At 47.0% G+C, this 19,588-nt stretch overlaps 1 protein-coding gene across 4 annotated transcripts in view; it reads right to left on the minus strand.

Moving 5' to 3' along the window:
• Positions 1 to 19,588, minus strand: part of LOC127416863 (neprilysin-like) — a 92,588-nt gene that overhangs the window by 37,617 nt on the left and 35,383 nt on the right. For all 4 annotated transcript variants that reach the window (XM_051656444.1, XM_051656445.1, XM_051656442.1 and 1 more), the window contains 2 exons: positions 14,873 to 14,908; positions 14,030 to 14,191 (listed from right to left, as the gene is read on the minus strand). In XM_051656444.1, the coding sequence (XP_051512404.1) occupies positions 14,030 to 14,191; positions 14,873 to 14,908 (198 nt within the window). The remainder of the gene's footprint in view (positions 1 to 14,029; positions 14,192 to 14,872; positions 14,909 to 19,588) is intronic.

Consider the following 19,588-nt stretch of genomic DNA (forward strand, 5'->3'; position numbering starts at 1 on the left):
TCTGCAAAAGAGCGGTTTCCTCCTTCCCTGGGTCACATACCCAGTGTGCATGGTCGTCATCACGACTACCGTCCATGGTTTTTTCCTTGCAGGAATGGCGCTCCAGCGGCGGTCTTCCTGCCCCTAAGCACCCAGCTGTGGCACACATCTGCCCCCGATGTGACAGGCTCCATGGGTCATGAGGACAGGCCTCTTCTTCCCCTGTCCCAGGCTGTTCCAGGGGTGGTCACAAGGAGCCAGGTAAGTGCTTCGATGTCCCTAGACTCAGCACGGCCACGACGTGGTGTGGCACCTCAAGCTCTGCCCCGCCGCGAGGCCCCACCTGCCGGTACATCCGACGACATTGTCCCCTTGGTCCCCCTTGCGCGGAACTTGGATGCGTGGCTTGCGCTTTCCAATCTGTCGCGATGGCTGGTCCAGACCGTCTGACTAGGCTACGCGATTCAGTTTGCCAGGTGCCCGCCCAGGTTCAGCGGTATCCACTTCACCTTGGTGAAGGACGAAAACGCTGCTACCTTGCACGCGGAGATCGCTACCCTCCTACGGAAGGGCGAGATAAAACCTGTCCCTCCGGCCGAGATGAAGAAGGGGTTTTACAGCCCCTACTTCATCATACCGAAAAAAGGTGGTGGGTTGCGGCCAATCTTGGACCTGCGAGTACTGAACCGGGCTTTACACAGACTCCCGTTCAAGATGCTGACGCAAAAACGCATTCTGGCGAGCGTCCGGCATCAAGATTGGTCCGCGATGGTAGACCTGAAGGACGTGTACTTTCATGTATCGATTCTACCTTGACACAGACCCTTCCTGCGGTTTGCATTCGAGGGTCAGGCGTATCAGTACAAGGTCCTCCCTTTCGGCCTGTCCTTGTCTCCTCACGTCTTCACGAAGGTTGCAGAGGCAACCCTTGCCCCATTAAGGGAAGTGGGCATTTGCATTCGCATTCTCAACTATCTCAAAGATTGGCTAATCCTAGCTCACTCTCGGGACAGATTGTGTGCACACTGGGACTTGGTGATCTCACACCTCAGCCGACTAGGGCTTTCAGGTCAACTGGAGAAAGACCAAGCTCCTCCCGGTTCAGAGCATCTCTTTCCTCAGTTTGGAGTTGGACTCAGTCTCTTTGACAGCGCGCCTCACAAAAGAGCGTGCCCAGTCAGTGCTGGCCTGTTTGAAGGCATTCAAACAGAAAAAAGCGGTTCCACTGAAATTTTTCAGAGGCTCTTGGGGCATACGGCATCCTCAGCGGTGCCCACCCCGCTCAGGTTGATGCATATGAGACCGCTTCAGCACTGGCATCAGACTCGAGTTCTGAGATGGGCATGGTGCCACGTGACACATCACGTGGTCATCAAGCCGGTATGTCACCGTCTTTTCAGCCCTTGGACCGACCTCTCATTTCTACTGGCAGGTGTTCCCCTAAAGCAGGTATCCAGGCGCATCGTGGTAATGACAGACACTGGGGCTGGGGCACTGTTTGCAACGGGCACACAGCTGCCGGCTTGTGGACGGGCCCGCAACTGCACTGGCACATCAACTGCCTCGAGTTGTTGGCAATTCTGCTCGCCCTGCGGAGGTTTCGGCAATTGATCCAGGGCAAGCACGTGTTAGTTCGGACAGACAACGCGGCAACGGTAGCATATGTCAACCGCTAAGGTGGTCTGCACTCTCGTTGTATGTCACAACTCACCCGCCATCTCCTCCTCTGGAGTCAGCAGCACTTCAAGTCACTGCGAGCCACTCACTTCCCCGGCGACCTAAACACTACAGCAGATGCGCTGTCATGGCAGGTTACCCTCAGGGGAGAATGGAGACTCTACCCTCAGGTGGTCCAGCTGATTTGGAGTCGGTTCGGACAGGCACAGGTGGACCTGTTCGCCTCCCAAGAATCATCCCACTGCCCACTCTGGTACGCCCTGACCGAGGCACCCCTCAGCATAGATGCGCTGGCACACAGCTGGCCCCCTGGCCTGCGCAAATATGCGTTTCCCCCAGTGAGCCTACTTGCACAGACTCTGGCCCACCCAGACGTGGTTCTCGGACCTCACGCTCCTCAGTGACTTCCCCTGAGGAAGGACCTTCTTTCTCAGGGACAGGGCACCATCTGGCACCCGCAACCAGACCTCTGGAATCTCCATGTCTGGCCTCTGGACGGGAAGCAGAAGACCTAAGCAGTCTACCACCCGTGGTGGTAGACACAATCACTCAGGCTAGGGCCCCCTCTACGAGGCGCCTGTATGCTTTTAAGTGGCGTCTGTTCACTAAGTGGTGTTCTTCCCGATGGGATGACCCCCAGAGATGCGCAGTCAGATCGGTGCTTTCCTTCCTGCAGGAGAGGTTGGAAGGGCAGCTGTCCCCTTCCACCTTGAAGGTGTACATTGCTGCTATAGCAGCACACCACGACACAGTCGACGGTAAGTCCTTAGGGAAGCATGACCTGATCATCAGGTTCCTGAGAGGCACCAGGAGGCTGAATCCCTCCAGACTGTGCCTCGTTCCCTCATGGGACCTCTCTGTATTTCTTCAGGGTCTACAGAGAGCCCCCTTTGAGCCTTTGCAGTCAGCTGAGCTTAAGGCACTCTCTTTGAAGACTGCCCTCCTGACTGCGCTCACTTCCATCAAAAGGGTAGGAGACCTGCAAACTTTCTCTGTCAGCAAAACGTGCCTGGGGTTCAGTCCGGGCTACTCTCACGGGATCCTGAGACCCCGACCAGGCTATGTGCCCAAGGTTCCCACGACCCCTTTAAGGGACCAGGTAGTGAACCTGCGAGCACTGCCCCAGGAAGAGGCAGAACCAGCCCTGTCACTGCTGTGTCCGGTGCATGCTTTACGCATCTATTTGGATTTCATGCAGAGCTTTAGGATCTCTGAGCAGCTCTTTTTCTGCTTTGGGGCACAGCAGAAAGGAAGCACTGTCTCCAAGCAGAGGATCACTCACTGGCTCATTGACACCATAGCTATTGCTTATCATGCCCAGGACATGCCGCCCCCGGTAGGGCTATGAGCCCATTCTACCAGGGGTGTAGCGGCCTCCTGGGCCCTGGCCAGGGGTGCCTCTCTAACAGACATTTGCAGAGCAGCAGGCTGGGCAACACCCAACACCTTTGCAAGGTTCTACAACCTCCGGGTGGAACCGGTTTGGTCCCAGATAGTGGCACGCAATACAAGTGGATAATCCCAGGATAACTGGCCGGTTGTATTGCTTGCACATAATGCCTTTCACCTCCTCTGAGCTGAAGACATGCGCTGTTAATTCCCAGTAGTGTTCACAAACTATGTTCCCTGGTTGACTTCCTCCGAGCCCTGTGGAGTCGAGTGTTTGGAGAGACTCTCTGCTGGCCCAGTACATGTGCTAACTAAGAGCCCTGTTCTGGGGTAGGTGCTCCGCATGTGACGGTTCCCTGTAAGGTAACCCCATGTGATATATATCTTCCGTTAATTCATTTCCCTGTTGGCAAACTGCGTCTTCCTTGGGCAGAGCCCCTCTGCCCCAGTCTCCATGTTTGTAGTAACTCCTCCCCTGTTGGGTTGGATCTACCATGAGGCTCTCCACATGGTCGGCAAGACCATGTGATATATTTTTTCCACTGAAATATACCCCCTCTCTTTGGGCGAGGTGTGGTCTCCGCGGTGTCACACCCCCCGACTAGACCTGGCGGCCCAGTCGGATAATCTCCCTTCTTTTTTAGGGAGTGGAAAAAAGAAGGGGAAAAGAGGCCATGACTGGGTCAGCCTGTCTCTATCTTTTGGGTAGTATGACTTGTCCCCAAAGGGCCGTTCAACACTCATAACTATGTTGGGGGAGGTTACTTGTTTGCCTGGTACGCTGGCTACGAGGCACACAGTGGTCTGCCCGCCACACACCGCCAGTTCATGTAACACAGTTCAGCCGGTTGTGGTGTTTCGTATAGGGACCCCGAGTGTCACTACATTGACACAACGTCGAGTGAGTGACAGATAGGGAACGTCCTGGTTACTTGCGTAACCTCCGTTCCCTGATGGAGGGAATGAGACGTTGTGTCCCTCCTGCCACAACGCTGAACTACCCGCTGAAATGGCCGGACCTTGTCTCGGCTCCTCAGCATAAAACCTGAATGAGTGGTTGCATACCAGCTCCTTTTATACCCGTATGTTCGGGGGAGTGGCATGCAAATACCACTTGCCAATTTTCATTGGCCTTTTATCAAAGACCAGAGGTGTCTCGTGCTCCCAAGAGTGACCCCTAGTTTTACTACATCGACACAATGTCTCGTTCCCTCCATCAGGGAACAGAGGTTACGCAAGTAACCAGGATGTTTTGCTGACTCACATGCTAGGGTTTATGGCTAGTGTTTTACAACTCCTCACACCTGAGCAGAACACATGCTCCACAGCCAGAAACATAAAAAGGCTCACTCGTAAGATAAAGCATTTGAATAGCATCCAGGGTAAAAGGCCACTTTCATTGAAAGGTCCTGGAAAAGTGTCTCAAGCAGGGTCAACTTTTTGTGTCCTCAACACTATCCAAGCATGAAATGTGAGTACAAATTGACTATGACAAGTAAATAAACTGGCTGGTAACATTGTGTGGAATGGCAACATTACATGATTTAACTGTAAATGTAAACATTTTAACTTATGAATGATAGTCTGACCCTCACTTATGTAAGTTACATGCACAATTGAAATCAAAGGCATAGCAATCTGTCTAAAAAAAACATTGGATGCGTCATCTAACAAATTTACCTCAGTGTAAATGTTATCATCATCATGGGTTTATCTACTACGTTTTTTTTTTTCTCTCTCCAGGACTCCATATGCTGACACATATGTGAAAAATTCCTGGCATTAAGTAACCAAAACGAAAATTGGAGGAACAAAAATGGAAGGAAAACAAACAGCTGAACAATCCCATTGTCATAGGGCATCATAAAAGGCATATTAAATAAAAAATAATGCAATAAATATTTATGTTCAGCAATTTTTTAGCATGTATCCACCAGTGGCAGGTACAAGAAAATTTTGTACCCTGTTCAATGGTCACAAGTATTTCAAGCATATGGTGTTGAGTACATGTAAGAGAGTGGCCAGTTATGTCTAAGATTGCAATTGCATGCTAAGACTGGTAAAGTTTATATAATAAAATGGAACAGAATTAACTTCACAAAAATACCTTTTTAAAAGTAAACATGCTGAGATTTAGCAGGTCAGATATAGGCTTGCTTGTCAATAGCAAACAGTAAGGGTTAACAAAAGTCAGGTTAAATAGATGCATATAGACTGCAGACAGAGTTAAATGGAACTGTTTTTCTGAAGCCCCATCATGTTAAACTGTTGTAAAGAGACATTAGACTCTGGACTGGCAAAGGTGCACTGTAAGCATTATGAAAGTGCATTTTCTTCTTTGTTTTTTCAATTATTAGTAGGCGCTTTGAAAGCAACTTCTGCAGAGCAGGTCTAAAACACCTTTACCAGGGCTTAAACGATAACATAAACCTTGACATTTACTCCCTGACTGCTTACACAAACATACAGTACATTACACATACTGTATACTCACACTCTCAACCAATCACATACTATTTGCTCCTGTAGCTCAACTGGCTGTGGGTCTGATTCGCAGGGAACACACATACTGATAACGTGTAAGCTTTGGATAAAGGCATCTGCCAAACATGTAAATGTAAACTATTAAAGTGAATTCTACAGAATATGCTGCTTTTATGAAAATTCAAAACTAAAGTCATTTAACTGGTGTATCGAGTCACTCATGCAATCTCATATTCAGGATTGCAGGAGATCAAATGTAATAACTTAAGAATCAACCATTGAAAAAGTCAATGTAGCAATGATGCACAAGCCTTTATAAGCATTTCCTCTATAAATTCAAACCTGTCCTTCAGTTCCACTAACAGTTAAAATTATCAGGAGCAAGGGCCCTAAACACTAATTTCATCAACAATGTATTTGCATAAAAGTCTAATCAAGTCTCTTAATAGACTCTTACTTTCCAATCAGCATTCCCTTTCATCCCTCAAAGGCTCAGCACATTGGAAATGCTAATGAGGGGATTTAGATTTCTCCAGGGAAGTCACAATCTCCACTACAAATTTCCTCCTTGATAATTATTTTTATTTCACACTTTGTGTTTGTTCATTGATTAGCAATGATTTCAAATCATGAAACATTAAACAATGTGAGAGGAGACATGGAAATTCTCATCAAGAAAATAATAAATGGTAACAATAGCATATCCTTGTTGATTTTTGTCTGTGTTTGCTATAAATCAAGAACGCATTACAAATCTGAATTATATGCTCATAAACAAATTGCTGATTATGACATTTCTTTTTTTTTTTTTTTAATGGAACACAAAGAGAAATTGGACAAGAGGCAGACAGGCTGTTTCATTCTGGTCTCTTGTTCCTGATGTCATGAATCAGCATAGTGAACACAAATTTGGGCACTTGCAAAGGTGTTGACTTATTATACATTTGTACAATTATGGTAGTAATGGATTACATTCAGATTATAGTTACATTTTTATAGATTACATAATTATAATCAGGCAACGGCAGTAAATTGTTTATTATTTATGGATCCCCTGACCTGATACTAGCAAGCCAGGTGGCTATAATTACACTGAAGATGAAGCAGTCTCACTCACACTGTGTTTATACTCTAAATTTACACAAACAAATCGTTTCACTATTAAGGAAAGACAGGGCAAAAACATAACTATGCAATGTAAACTTTGCCTTCCAAAACTTAAGAAGCATTTGGAGGTATGCTTGCATGTTTTCTAAACTTTACATTGCATATCTAACCAACTATGATCATTCTGTGTGTCATATAACCATGTCTACACTAACCCAAACACATAAAAATGCCCAAGTACACATCATTTCATATTCAAAATGTATTCCAAACATAAATGCCGAACCGATTACATTAGTGCAGTAAAGTTTTAGTTTTGTGAATTGCTTTTTGTACTCTGCTTTAAAATGTAAATTTATTACATTTTGCTTTTGTGCTAACTTTGGGGACATTGATTCAACTGGTCTGATCTGTTACCACATGTGGATGGTGTTTGTAATGCTGAAATTACCAGAGTAAGACCACATTTCTTTAACAAACCCTGGAGCACATGTCCATATTTCTAGAAACTAGATGGAGGGCCTAGAGCTCTATCTGCAACTCCCTTCATATTTTTACACCATGTAAAATACATTTTCTTCTGAATTTGAGGACAAAACCACACTTAAACTATTAGAGTCTAGACCATGCCTTCTCATGACCAATTATGCAATTATGCAAATTGCTAAACACTACTGATGTATAGTGGTGAAATACCACTGACCTTCAGCAAAAAATATAATAAAAAAAATAGCAACAAAAAGCAACTTGTTTGGAGACTTGTGTCTCTGCAGAACAAAAATGGGCATTTCCAATCAATGTTTTTCAAACCGGGATGGGTGTTTTTCAATTGCTTATACAATTTGCCTACTACACTGAAATTCCCTACTTTCATTGTATAGTTGAAAAATGCCCATCCCGGTTTGAAAAAGCCCACAGATTGAGAAACGCCTATTACTGTTCCATAGAGACCTATACTTCCTTCTTTACAAATAGTGGCAGATACTATTTTCACCCCTAATAAATACTAAAATACAGCATAGTGGCATCACTGCAGTGTGTTTATTGTGTTTATTGAGTCCCACAAAGTCTCTACACCCTACAAAAAACCTAACCCTAAACCTAACAAAAATTACCCATGATTTTACTAAAAGAACCATTGTATTGTAGTGAAATCATAGTTACCACAAAATTAATACGGTTACTATATTAACACCATATTACCGTAGTAACACTGTAGTATTGTAGTAAAGTGGTTAATTGCATTAAAACTATGGCTTCCACTAAAAAACATGGTTCCTACAATATTACTATAGTAAAACAATGGTTAATTATACCCGGATCAGACCTTTCTTTCAACTCCCCAATTTTCACCGTGACCAAATCACTGCGATGAAATCAAGCTTTATATTCAGTACTATTTATTATTATAAGTAATCTTAAAGGAAATATTAAGAGTGGAGACAAAAGGCAGAATTGAACCCAAACACAGTAAAACACAAAAACTCATATCAAAACTCATATTTTGATTAAGTAAGCTTTCTTAAATGCATTTAAGCAACATTACAGTATGTCAAAATGGTATAGATTATCCTACTCAAATGCATTTGACATCAAATAAACAAGAATTAAGTCAGAGGTAATCCAAAAATAATTAGACTGGATTACCTAAAAAATATAATATCAGAGAGAGAAAATGAGTAAGATTAGTTTTGACATTCTTATCATTGCTTGTGTACATGGAAAAGCACATCTCTTCAGGTAATGTGAAAGCACTGGTAGCATTTGACCCCTGGATCAGAGTTCTCCACAGATATCAACAACACATCCACAAGCCTCCCTCTGTTCTCAGACCCCCACAGCTTCTAACCTCTCCAGCCAAACCATCATCACTTACCACTGCTCTCTCAGGTCAAGCGTTCCTCCCTACACCACCTGGAACATGATCATTAGCACACATGTTTCCCCATTCACACCCCCTCTAAAACATCCCTTGACCCCAAGGGGCTGCTCTGGAATTGTTCCTATAAATCAGTGCCCATGCAGGGGCTAATAAGCTTCTCATTCCTGGTCAGACGGCAGATCTCTCATTTCTCCATAAGCTGAGGGTCTTTCTCAAATTGAGGACTCACATTGCATCAGAGCCAATTCCCACATTGTCAATCCACTTCCTGTACACCCCCATAACTAAACATCAATTCTATCTCCACAGGGTGGCCAGATGTTCCATTTTTCCCGGGACAGACCCGTATTTAAGCACTTTGTCTAGTGTCCCGAATTATTCTGAAAATTTTTTGTTTTGTCCCGTATTTCCCCTCTCCTAAAATTTCTCTATCGCCTATGTGGCTTTCTCAGTCACGTGAGTATTCTAATCAAAGGTAGCCAAGGATACGGCTTGTAAAACCATTAAAATCACAACATGTTAGTACATGATTGGATTAAACTATCCAATCACAATTGCCTATCAATAGAACTCCAGTTATTGAACTGAATGAAGAGTCAGTTTGAGAACACAGATGAAATTGCGGCTACAAAATATCAAGGACGCTTGCATGTTTATGCAGGAAGCATGCATGTACATTTAATGAGGATCTTCAAAAAGAGTTTAAATTTCTAAAAAAGGAGTCACAGACAGAGCCTAGTAAAGTGAGGTGTGAGATTTGTGGAGCTCGCTTTTCCATCACCCATTGAGGCCACACCAACATTGCGCAGCATGTTCATACAAAAAAGCATGTGGATGCTGCTAAAAGTAAGTGTGCCACACCAAATGTTAATTTTTTTTTGTGAAGCAAAGATCTGAATCTGACAATGTGCGCACAAGTGAAGAACTTTTTGCTTATCATTCTGTTGTGCACGGCCATAGCTTTGCACATTCATGACATGAGAAAAGTCTTGCAGGCCAGGCTGGAGGAATCATTCATACCCTCTGACATTAAAAAGCATTTGGATGCCCTGGTTGAAGCTGGTGACTTGCGAGTGGATGATTTCTTTTGTGCAATCAGAAACATTTATTCAGCATTGGTGGATTACCTCCAAAATTGGAGACGTTCATTGGAGAACACAGAAAAACTTGAGTGAGCTCTACTGAGAGACATCCCAGAGTAGAAAGACATTCAGAGCAGCCTTGAACACTTCTACTCCAGAATCCCCGCTCTCAGCTTGATTGACAAAACAGTCGTTGTGTTCTGAAGAAGCAGAGAAAGGCTGAGAAAGTGAGAATGGCACCAAAGTCTGTAATTGGTGTTTCCCTATCTGTCACTCACTCAACGTTGTGTCGATGTAGTGACACTAGGGGTCACTCTTGGGAGCCCCAAACACCTCTGCTTTTTTGAAAAAAGGCCAATGAGAATTGGCGAGTGGAATTTGCATGCCACTCCCCCAGACATACGGGTATAAAAGGAGCTGGTATGCAACCACTCATTCAGATTTTCCCTTCGGAGCTGAGCGGTTCTATTCATTGAAGCTGAATTCATCCGCGAAGTTCATTCACCTCATCTGCTGGATTCTACGGCGTATTTCAGCGGCTTCTCCCCCTTTGCACCCGTGGAGTGCAGAGAACGCCCCTGGGCGCTTCAGCAGAAACAAATAAAAGAGTATATTCTAAAAAGAGTATATTTTCTTTCTAAAAGAGCGGCACACACGGAACGTCTTTTTAAAGCCTTTCCGTTTGTGTGTATTCATGGTTGCGGTCAATATCTCTCCGCTTCCGACGGCCACGATCGCTGTCTTACGTGTCTGGGCACTGCCCACGTGGAGACATCATTCGTGGATGAATCATGTCCTCATTGCGAGAACATGAACATGGCAACGTTGCGGTCGTGCCTTGCTTTCATAAGAAAAGGGTTTAAGGCAGCATCGGTTAGCACTGGGAGCGATTTGGGGACATCAATGGGACCACCTCCACCGGGTATCCCCCCACGGACCTCCCATTCCCCAGCACGCTCGCTTGCCCCAATAGGGCTCTCGCACGAGACCGCCGGCTCGTCTCAGCGCAAGTTCAACTTCTCGTTCGGAGCTCCGGAAGACGATTAGTTATCGAGCGCAGCATTGAAGAGTGGGCTCATCCAATCCGAGGCAGAGGCTTCTGCTGGGTTTCCTCCTTCAGGAACGGTCACCCAGTCTCACGCCGACGCGGAAATGGTGGACATGCTTTCCCGGGCGGCCACCAGCGTCAGGTTAGAGTGGAACCCTCCTCTCTCCCCTGAACCCTCACGACTCGACGATCGGTTCCTGTGCACGGGGCACCACCCACGGCCATGCCCCACCCCAGTTCCTTTCTTCCCGGAAGTGCATGAGAAGCTGACAAGTTCGTGGGAGACACCTTTTACTGCCTGGTCCCAGTCATTCAGCTCCCCCGCTCTCACTAACCTCGATGGTGGAGCAGCCAGGGGGTATTCGGTGATCTCCTAGGTGGATAAGGCGCTCCTGTCCAGGGCCTGTAGGTTTGCATCGTCCCTGACGACTGTGGCCTGCGGTGCCGCTGGACAAGCCGCCTCCACCCTGCACGCCATGGCTCTCCTGCAAGTACACCAAGCCAAGGCGATAAAAGAACTGCACAAGGGTAGTTCTGACCCAGGATCGGCCTCGCTCTCCAGGCGATGAAGGTCATGGCGCGGACACTCGGGCAGGCGATGTCCACCCAGGTGGTCCAGGAGTGCCACCTTTGGCTCAACTTGGTCGAGATGGGAGAGGCGGACAAGGCACGGTTCCTTGACACCCCCATTTCCCAGGTTGGCCTATTTGGTGACGCCGTCGAGGACTTTTCCCAGCAGTTCTCGGTGGTGAAGAAGCAGACGGAGGTCTTACAACATATCCTGCCCCGGCACGGCTTAAGACCCCGCACCCTGTCTGCTCGCACCAAGGGCGTCCTCTTTCAGCAACAACACCAGCTCTGCCGCAGCCCGCCCCCGTGGCCCAGCTCCGGCGTGGAGCCCTCTGCAGGAAGCAGACACCAACCGTCTCATGGCCAGCAGCTAAGAACACGAGGAAGGCTTCGAAGCGCCCCCGAGACGGGCGACCCAGGGGAAAGTAAAACCCACTTCTCTGGGGCTGGTCGACAGACCATTCCATCCCCCGGTGGAGGGCCGGGAGGAGAATCTTTTGTCGCTGCATGCTCAGGAGGCTGTGGCACACAAAAGCCTGACAAAAGAATGGTTCCCTCGTCTCCTGGGTCACATATCCGATGTGCACGGCCATCGTCACGACCACCATCCACCGTCCACCGTCCCATTTTGGCAGGTATGGTGCTCCAGCTGCGGACCCCTCTGCCCCTGTGCGCCCAGCTGTGGCACAAACACGCCCACATGGGATTGGTTCCAGTGGACTATGGGGATGAGATTCCTCCCCCCTCCTCAGCTAATCTTATGGTGGGCAGCAGTAGCCAGGTAAGTGCTTCGATGTCCCTGGACTCAGCACGGCCATGGGGCTCGAGTCCCCTCGATGTGGCACCTCGAGCTCCCCACCACCGTGAGGCCCCACCCGCCAGTACGTTCAACTTGATCATTCCCTTGGTCCACCTCGCCCGGAGTTTATGCGCATGGCTCGCACTTTCCAACCCGTCGCGATGGCTGACCCAGACCGTCCGACTCGGCTATGCAATTTGGTTCACCAGGTGCCCGCCCAGGTTCATCGGTATCCACTTCACCTCGGTGAAGGGCGAGAATGCCGCTACCTTTGCATGCGGAGATCGCTACCCTTCTGCGCAAGGGCACAATAGAGCCTGTCCCTCCAGCCGAGATGAAGAAAGGGTTCTACAGCCCTTTCTTCATTGTACCGAAGTAAGGCAGTGGGTTGCAACCAATCCTGGACCTGCGAGTACTGAACCGGGCTTTGCACAGACTCCCGTTCAAGATGCTGATGCAAAAACGCATTCTAGTGAGCATCCGGCATCAAGATTGGTTCGCAGCAGTAGAACTGAAGGACACGTACTTTCACGTCTCGGTCTTACCTCGACACAGACCCTTTCTGCGGTTTGCCTTCGAAGGCCAGGTGTACCAGTACAAGGTCCTCCCCTTCAGCCTGTCCCTGTCCCCTCGCGTCTTCACGAAGGTCACAGAGGCTGCCGGGAAGTGGGCGTCCGCATCCTCAACTATCTCGATGACTGGATAATCCTAGCTCACTCTCGAAAGTTGCTGTGAGCACACAGGGACCTCGTGCTCTGGCACCTCAGCCGACTGGGGCTTTGGGTCAACTGAGAAAAGTGCAAGCTCTCCCCGGTTCAGAGCATCTCTTTAATCGGTTTGGAGTTGGACTCAGTCTCGATGACAGAAGACCTAAGTGGCCTACCACCCGTGGTGGTAGACACGATCACTCAGGCTAGGGCTCCCTCTACGAGTTTGGTGGCCTCCTGGGCCCTGGCCAGTGGTGCTTCTTTGGCAGACATCTGCAAAGCAGCCGGCTTGGCAACACCCAACACCTTTGCAAAGTTCTACAATCTCTGGGTTCAGCCGGTCTCGTCCCGTGTATTGGCAGGCACGAGCAGGTAAGTTACGTGACAGCCTGGTGCGCTGGCTACAAGGCACACAGCAGTCTGCCCGCCATACACCACCAGTTCAAGTAACACAGTTCAGCTAGTTGTAGCATTTTGTATAGGGACACCTAGTGTCACTACATCGACACAACGTCGAGTGAGTGACAGATAGGGAATGTCCTGGTTACTTGCGTAACCTCCGTTCCCTGATGGAGGGAACGAGACGTTGTGTCCCTCTTGCCACAACGCTGAACTACCCACTGAAATGGTCTGACCTGGTCTCGGCTCCTCAGCACAAAACCTGAATGAGTGGCTGCATACCAGCTCCTTTTATACCCGTATGTCCGGGGGAGTGGCATGCAAATTCCACTCGGCAATTCTCATTGGCCATTTTTCAAAAAAGCAGAGGTGTTTGTGGCTCCCAAGAGTGACCCCTAGTGTCACTACATCGACACAACGTCTTGTTCCCTCCATCAGGGACTGGAGGTTACGAAAGTAACCAGGACGTTTATCTTTGTTGAGATATAAAGAAAATATGCCAGAAAAGCTTTCTTCTTATGTTACTCACTCTACTCGGCAAACGAAAAATTAGAAGCAGCGTCTAATACTAATACCCTGTCTGACTTTACCATGTAACTGCCTCATGCCCATTTTCCTCCACAGACAGTAATGCAGCTCACTAGGTTTTGGAGCAGAGTCATAGTGTACATTAGAATATTGTGTCAGAAAGGTGATCTTAGTCAGAGTTTTGGACTGGTGGGTAGTGCACATACTCTTGGCATGTTGCAAGGTGGCACTTATGGTGCAGGCAACCCGAGTTCAAATCCAGCACAAGTCATTATCCGAACCCAACCCCCTTCACCCTAATGTTTCCTGTAATTTCTCCATCAGTGATGTTCAGTAATATTTTTTACTTGAATAAAACCAGTTAACAGGTTATTGTACCTTTGAGTACCACCTCCAGTTCGTCTCTTAGGATGTCAAAGGTGCTGTAACGTGAACTTGTCTCAGGTATGATGTTCTTCTTTAGCCAGCCACCACAGGCATACTGGTAGAAGTTTTTGCACGGATTCACTGTGGGATCCATGTTCTCAATAAGCCGGGATGCTACAGTATAATGACAGGGAACTGTTTAGTTATGCTCAAACATCATGAATACACCATGATAAAATAGGGCCTAAAAGCTTAAAAATGAAGTTATTTTTTTTTTTCAACATATGTTCTGTGAAATGGTCTCTGGGTGATTTTACGAAAAAAGAAAAGAAAGAAAAATATTTGTTATATTTTGTTCAACACTATTATGCAGTAAGATTGTCCACAGTCTGTGGGGCATTTTGGTCATTACAATTAGTTTCTATTTTTTTATTACAATTAATTAAATACCACTTCAACAGATTATGTCAAAATTATAACATTGTAGTATTTTATTTTATTTTTTTACATTTTAATTGTTGATTCTGATTTAGGAGAGACTAAAATCACTATGTTAACATAAGGATACAGACATTTGATGTGTTAAAAAGTTGTTACTTTTCATGCTAGGTTAATTTTATTTTATTAAAAGTAATAGTTTCTAACATAGTTCTTGTATGCATTCCCAAAAACGTGGGATTTGTGCATCCAATGATTATAAAATAAACTAATGGAAAATTGTACCCTATTCATGGTGCCAAATCATCTCCAATAAATTGAAAACAAAAATAACTTGCATCGGTAAACTTCTACCAGACATTACAAGATCAAACAATGTAATAAATCCTTTGCAGTATGTTGCAAAAATATATTTACCTGACTGTGTGCAGTCAGCTGTTATGCAAACTCCATCTACAAAGCATAAAAAAACAGAAGGGGTCCGAGGTCATAAGCAAACAAACACCATTAATAATTTAATTAATGATAAATCAAGTATCTATAGTATTTTGAAAGAAAAATGTTCATCAATGGCTTCACTGAACTCTGACAACAGAAAATTCCCTTTGTACATGTACAGGATAGTTTATCAGTAGCTCTCACTGTGCTAAGAGGCATCAGCACATAGCCTCCAAGCTGACACCCTCTGGCCTCAATCCCTACCACCCTGCCCTCCCATCCAGACACCTGTGGCTGTGAGGAAGAGTATGTGGAGATCATCTCCGTATTCTGCATTCTGTCTGCATCTGCTGTTTAAACATTTATCAGCACATTAATAGCAGATGATCAGGGTGTGAGAAGCAAGCTTCCATGAGTCTCTAGAAGCTCCATCTGCTGCTCTGAGGCCTCTAATGAGGTGGGTAGAGGGCCATACATGGGTAATCAGCTACAGTATGTTGTAAGGTTTGTATGTTGTTGTATTGTTTGGGGAGTTATTGTTGGCAGGTTTTTTCAGGAATTTCCTGGGAAGACACCCACAAAACCAAAAAAAACTTGTGGTATGCACTATTAATCAGAAAGTAATTCGAGATTACAATTACAGCTGCCGCGATGAATTTACCATGAATACAAATGATTACAGCATTCCATTTAAGTCTACTCCTGTTGTGTCAAAGGTTTCTATTTCCAATGAGTTTTTGCAACAGTTGAGTATTCTATGTAATCCCAGACATGTCCTTTAAGCAATTAAATGGTAACTGAAAATCAGAGACCCTTAAATTAGCCTACAGACCAGTGATAGTTAAATAATAGTCCGATTAATAATGACAACCAATCCTAATGCATGAATTAAAACAGTCTGATGCTCAGATGCTTATATTACACATCTGTTCATGGTGGCACACAAAAATTAATTCTGAAAAAACATCACCTGATACTTGAAAAGAAGCTTTAGAACAAAAGCTCAGAACAAAGAACAAAGTTAATAATTTGGTATTATTTAGGATTTGTTACATGCTGCGCAGCTCACTTGCAATGTAGACGTTGAGATACACAGCAAATGCAACAAAACTAGAACACTTCCATTAGAATCAACAAGGCATTTATTAATCAACATTAATAATCATGATTACAATATCAAGGGATATAATCAGCAATTATGATTTTTGTAATAATCATGCAGCCCTGGTGGTCGATATATCAAAAATGTATAAATATCATTCTTGTGTTTATTTAGAAAAAAAAAACAGTCAGGTTGATTTTAACTATACTTAATTGACGGTATTTTACTTCTTGCAATAAACATTTTGAATTAAGCACTTCTTGGCAACAATTACTGACTGGTTCATTTTATGCCTCCTATAACTAAAATTAAAATGTAAATATAATTTTCTCATATATATCGCCCAGCTCCTACAACCAAGAAAACAAGTCCCTTCAGCTATATATTTTATGTATATTTTTGTATGAGTTAGACTTATAAAGATTAAAATGATCCTTTGTGGTATCTTGTCATTTTTTTGCATGTGTAAAATGACTTCAGCAAGACAAGATTCAACATTTGCTCCATATACTCTTTCACCCAGCATTTAAAGGGGAAAAGGCCAAAACATCCTGGTTACTTGCGTAACCTCCGTTCCCTGATGGAGGGAACGAGAAGTTGTGTCGATGTAGTGACACTAGGGGTCACTCTTGGGAGCCCGAAACACCTCTGGTCCTTGAATAAAGGCCAATGAAAATTTGCATACCACTCCCCCGAACATACGGGTATAAACCACTCATTCAGGTTTTGTGCTGAGGAGCCAAGGTCCCGGCCATTTCAGCGGGTAGTCCAGCATTGTGGCAGGAGGGACACAACGTCTCGTTCCCTCCATCAGGGAACGGAGGTTACGCAAGTAACCAGGACGTTCCCTATCTGTCACTCACTCGACGTTGTGTTGATGTAGTGACACTAGGGGTCCCTATACGAAATGCCACAACTGACTAAATTGTGTTACGTGAACTGGCGGTGTCTGACGGGCAGACCACTGTGTGCCTCATAGCCAGCGCACCAGGCTGACACGTAACCACCCCCAACGCTGCTATGAGTGTCGAACGGCCCTTCGGGGACAAGTCGACTGCCCAAAAGATAGAGACAGGCTAGCCCAGTCATGGCCTCTTATCCTCTCTTTTTTTTCTCTCCCAAAAAAAGAGTGATATTTGTTAACCAACTGGGGCCACCAGGTCTACGTGGGTGGGGGGGAGGGGGAGTGTCACTCCCAAGGGGAAGACACCGTGGAGACCACACCTCACTCAGAAAGGGGGGGGGGGAATTTTGAGTGGAAATACGTCACATGGTCTTGCCGAGCTTTGTCGGAAGTATGTCATGTGGAGAAGTCCCATGGTAGGTCCTACCCTACGGGGGAGGAGTATCTACAAACATGGTGACTGAGGCAGAGGGGCCTCTGCCCAAGGAAGATGCAGTTTACCAACAGGGAAACGAATTAGTGGAAGATATACGTCGCATGGGGTTACCTATGGGGAACCAACATATGCGGAGCACCTACCCCAGTACAGGGCTTAGTTAGCACATGTACTGAGCTGGCAGTGAGTTTCTCCACAAACTCGTCTGCCACAGGGCTTGGAGGAAGTCATCCAGGGAACACAGTTTGTAAACACTACTGGGAGTCAACAGCGCACGTCTTAAGCTCAAGGGAGGTGAAAGGTGCTATGTGTAAGCAATACACCTGGCCAGCTGTCCTGGACTTACCTGCTTGTGCCTGCCACTACACGGGATGAAACCGGTTCCACCCGGAGATTGTAGAACCTCGCAAAGGTGTTGGGTGATGCCCAGCCTGCTGCTCTGCAAATGTCTGTTAGAGAGGCGCCACTGGTCAAGGCCCAGGAGGCCGCCACACTCCTGGTAGAATGGGCTCGTAGCCCTGCCACGGGCGGCACATCCTGAGCGTGATATGCCATTGCGTCAATGACCCAGTGGGTGATCCTCTGCTTGGAGACAGCACTTCCTTTCTGCTGTCCACCAAAGCAGACAAAGAGCTGCTCAGAGACTCTAAAGCTCCAAATAGATGCGTAAAGCGCGCACCGGACACAGCAACATCAGGGCGGGGTCTGCCTCCTCCTGGGGCAGTGCTTGCAGGTTCACCACCTGATCCCTAAATGGGGTCATGGGAACCTTGGGCACATAGCCCAGTCGGGGTCTCAGGATCACGTGAGAGTACCCCGGACTGAACTCCAGGCATGTTTCGCTGACAGAGAACGCTTTCAGGTCTCCTACCCTCTTGATGGAAGTGAGCGCAGTCAGGAGGGCAGTCTTTAAAAAGAGTGCCTTAAGCTCAGCTGACTGCAGGGGCTCAAAGGGGGCTCCCCGTAGATGGTGCCCCATCCCTGAGAAAGAAGGTCCTTCCTCAAGTAATTCGCCAGGGGGGGCTGTCACAAGGAGCGTGAGGTCCGAGAACCATGTCTGGGTGGGCCAGTAGGGTGCTACCAGGATGACCTGCTCCTCATCTTCCCTGACCTTGCTCAGGGTCTGTGCAAATAGGCTCACTGGGGGAAACGCATATTTGTGTAGTCCAGGGGGCCAGCTGTGTGCCAGCGCATCTATACTGAGAGGTGCCTCGGTTAGGGCGTACCAGAGCAGGCAGTGGGAGGATTCTCGGGAAGCGAACAGGTCTACCTATGCCTGCCCGAATCAACTCCAAATCAGCTGGACCACCTGAGGGTGGAGTCTCCACTCTCCCCTGAGGGTAACCTGCCATGACAGCGCGTCCGCTGCAGTGTTGAGGTCACCCGGGATGTGAGTGGCTCACAGTGACTTGAGATGCTGCTGACTCCAGAGGAGGAGACGGCGGGCGAGTTGTGACATACAACGGGAGCGTAAACTGCCTTGACGGTTGATGTATGCCACCGTTGCCGTGTTGTCTGTCCGAACTAACACATGCTTGCCTTGGATCAATGGTCAAAACCTCCACAGGACGAGCAGAATTGCCAACAACTCGAGGCAGTTGATGTGCCAACATAGCCATGGGCCTGTCCAGGAACCAGCAGCTGCATGTTCATTGTATACAGCGCCCCAGCCTGTTTTGGAGGCATCTGTCGTAACCACAACGCGCCTGGAGACCTGTTCAAGGGGAACGCTGGCCCGTAGAAATGTGAGGTCGGACCGAGGGCTGAAGAGGCGGCGACAGACCGGTGTGATGGCCACGTGATGTGTCCCGCGGCGCCATGCCCATCTCAGGACTCGAGTCTGGAGCCAGTGCTGAAGCAGTCTCATATGCATCAACCTGAGCAGATTGGCGACTGCTGAGGATTCCATATGCCCCAGGAGCCTCTGAAAGTGTTTCAGTGGAACCGCTGTTCTCCGTCTGAACGCCTTCAAACAGGTCAGCACCGACTGTGCGTGCTCATTCGTGAGGTGCGCCATCGTCAAGACTGAGTCCAACTCCAAGCCGAAGAAAGAGATGCTCTGAACCAGGAGGAGTTTACTCTTTTCCCATTGACCCGAAGCCCTAGTTGGCTGAGGTGCGAGCGCACCAGGTCCCTGTGCGCACATAACAGATCCTAAGAGTGAGCTAGGATTATCCAGTCATTGAGATAGTTGAGGATGCGAATTCCCACTTCCCTTAACGGGGCAAGGGTTGCCTCTGCGACCTTCGTGAA

Source organism: Myxocyprinus asiaticus, chromosome 26 (genome assembly GCF_019703515.2).
Source record: "Myxocyprinus asiaticus isolate MX2 ecotype Aquarium Trade chromosome 26, UBuf_Myxa_2, whole genome shotgun sequence".
Taxonomy (NCBI): Eukaryota; Metazoa; Chordata; class Actinopteri; order Cypriniformes; family Catostomidae; genus Myxocyprinus; species Myxocyprinus asiaticus.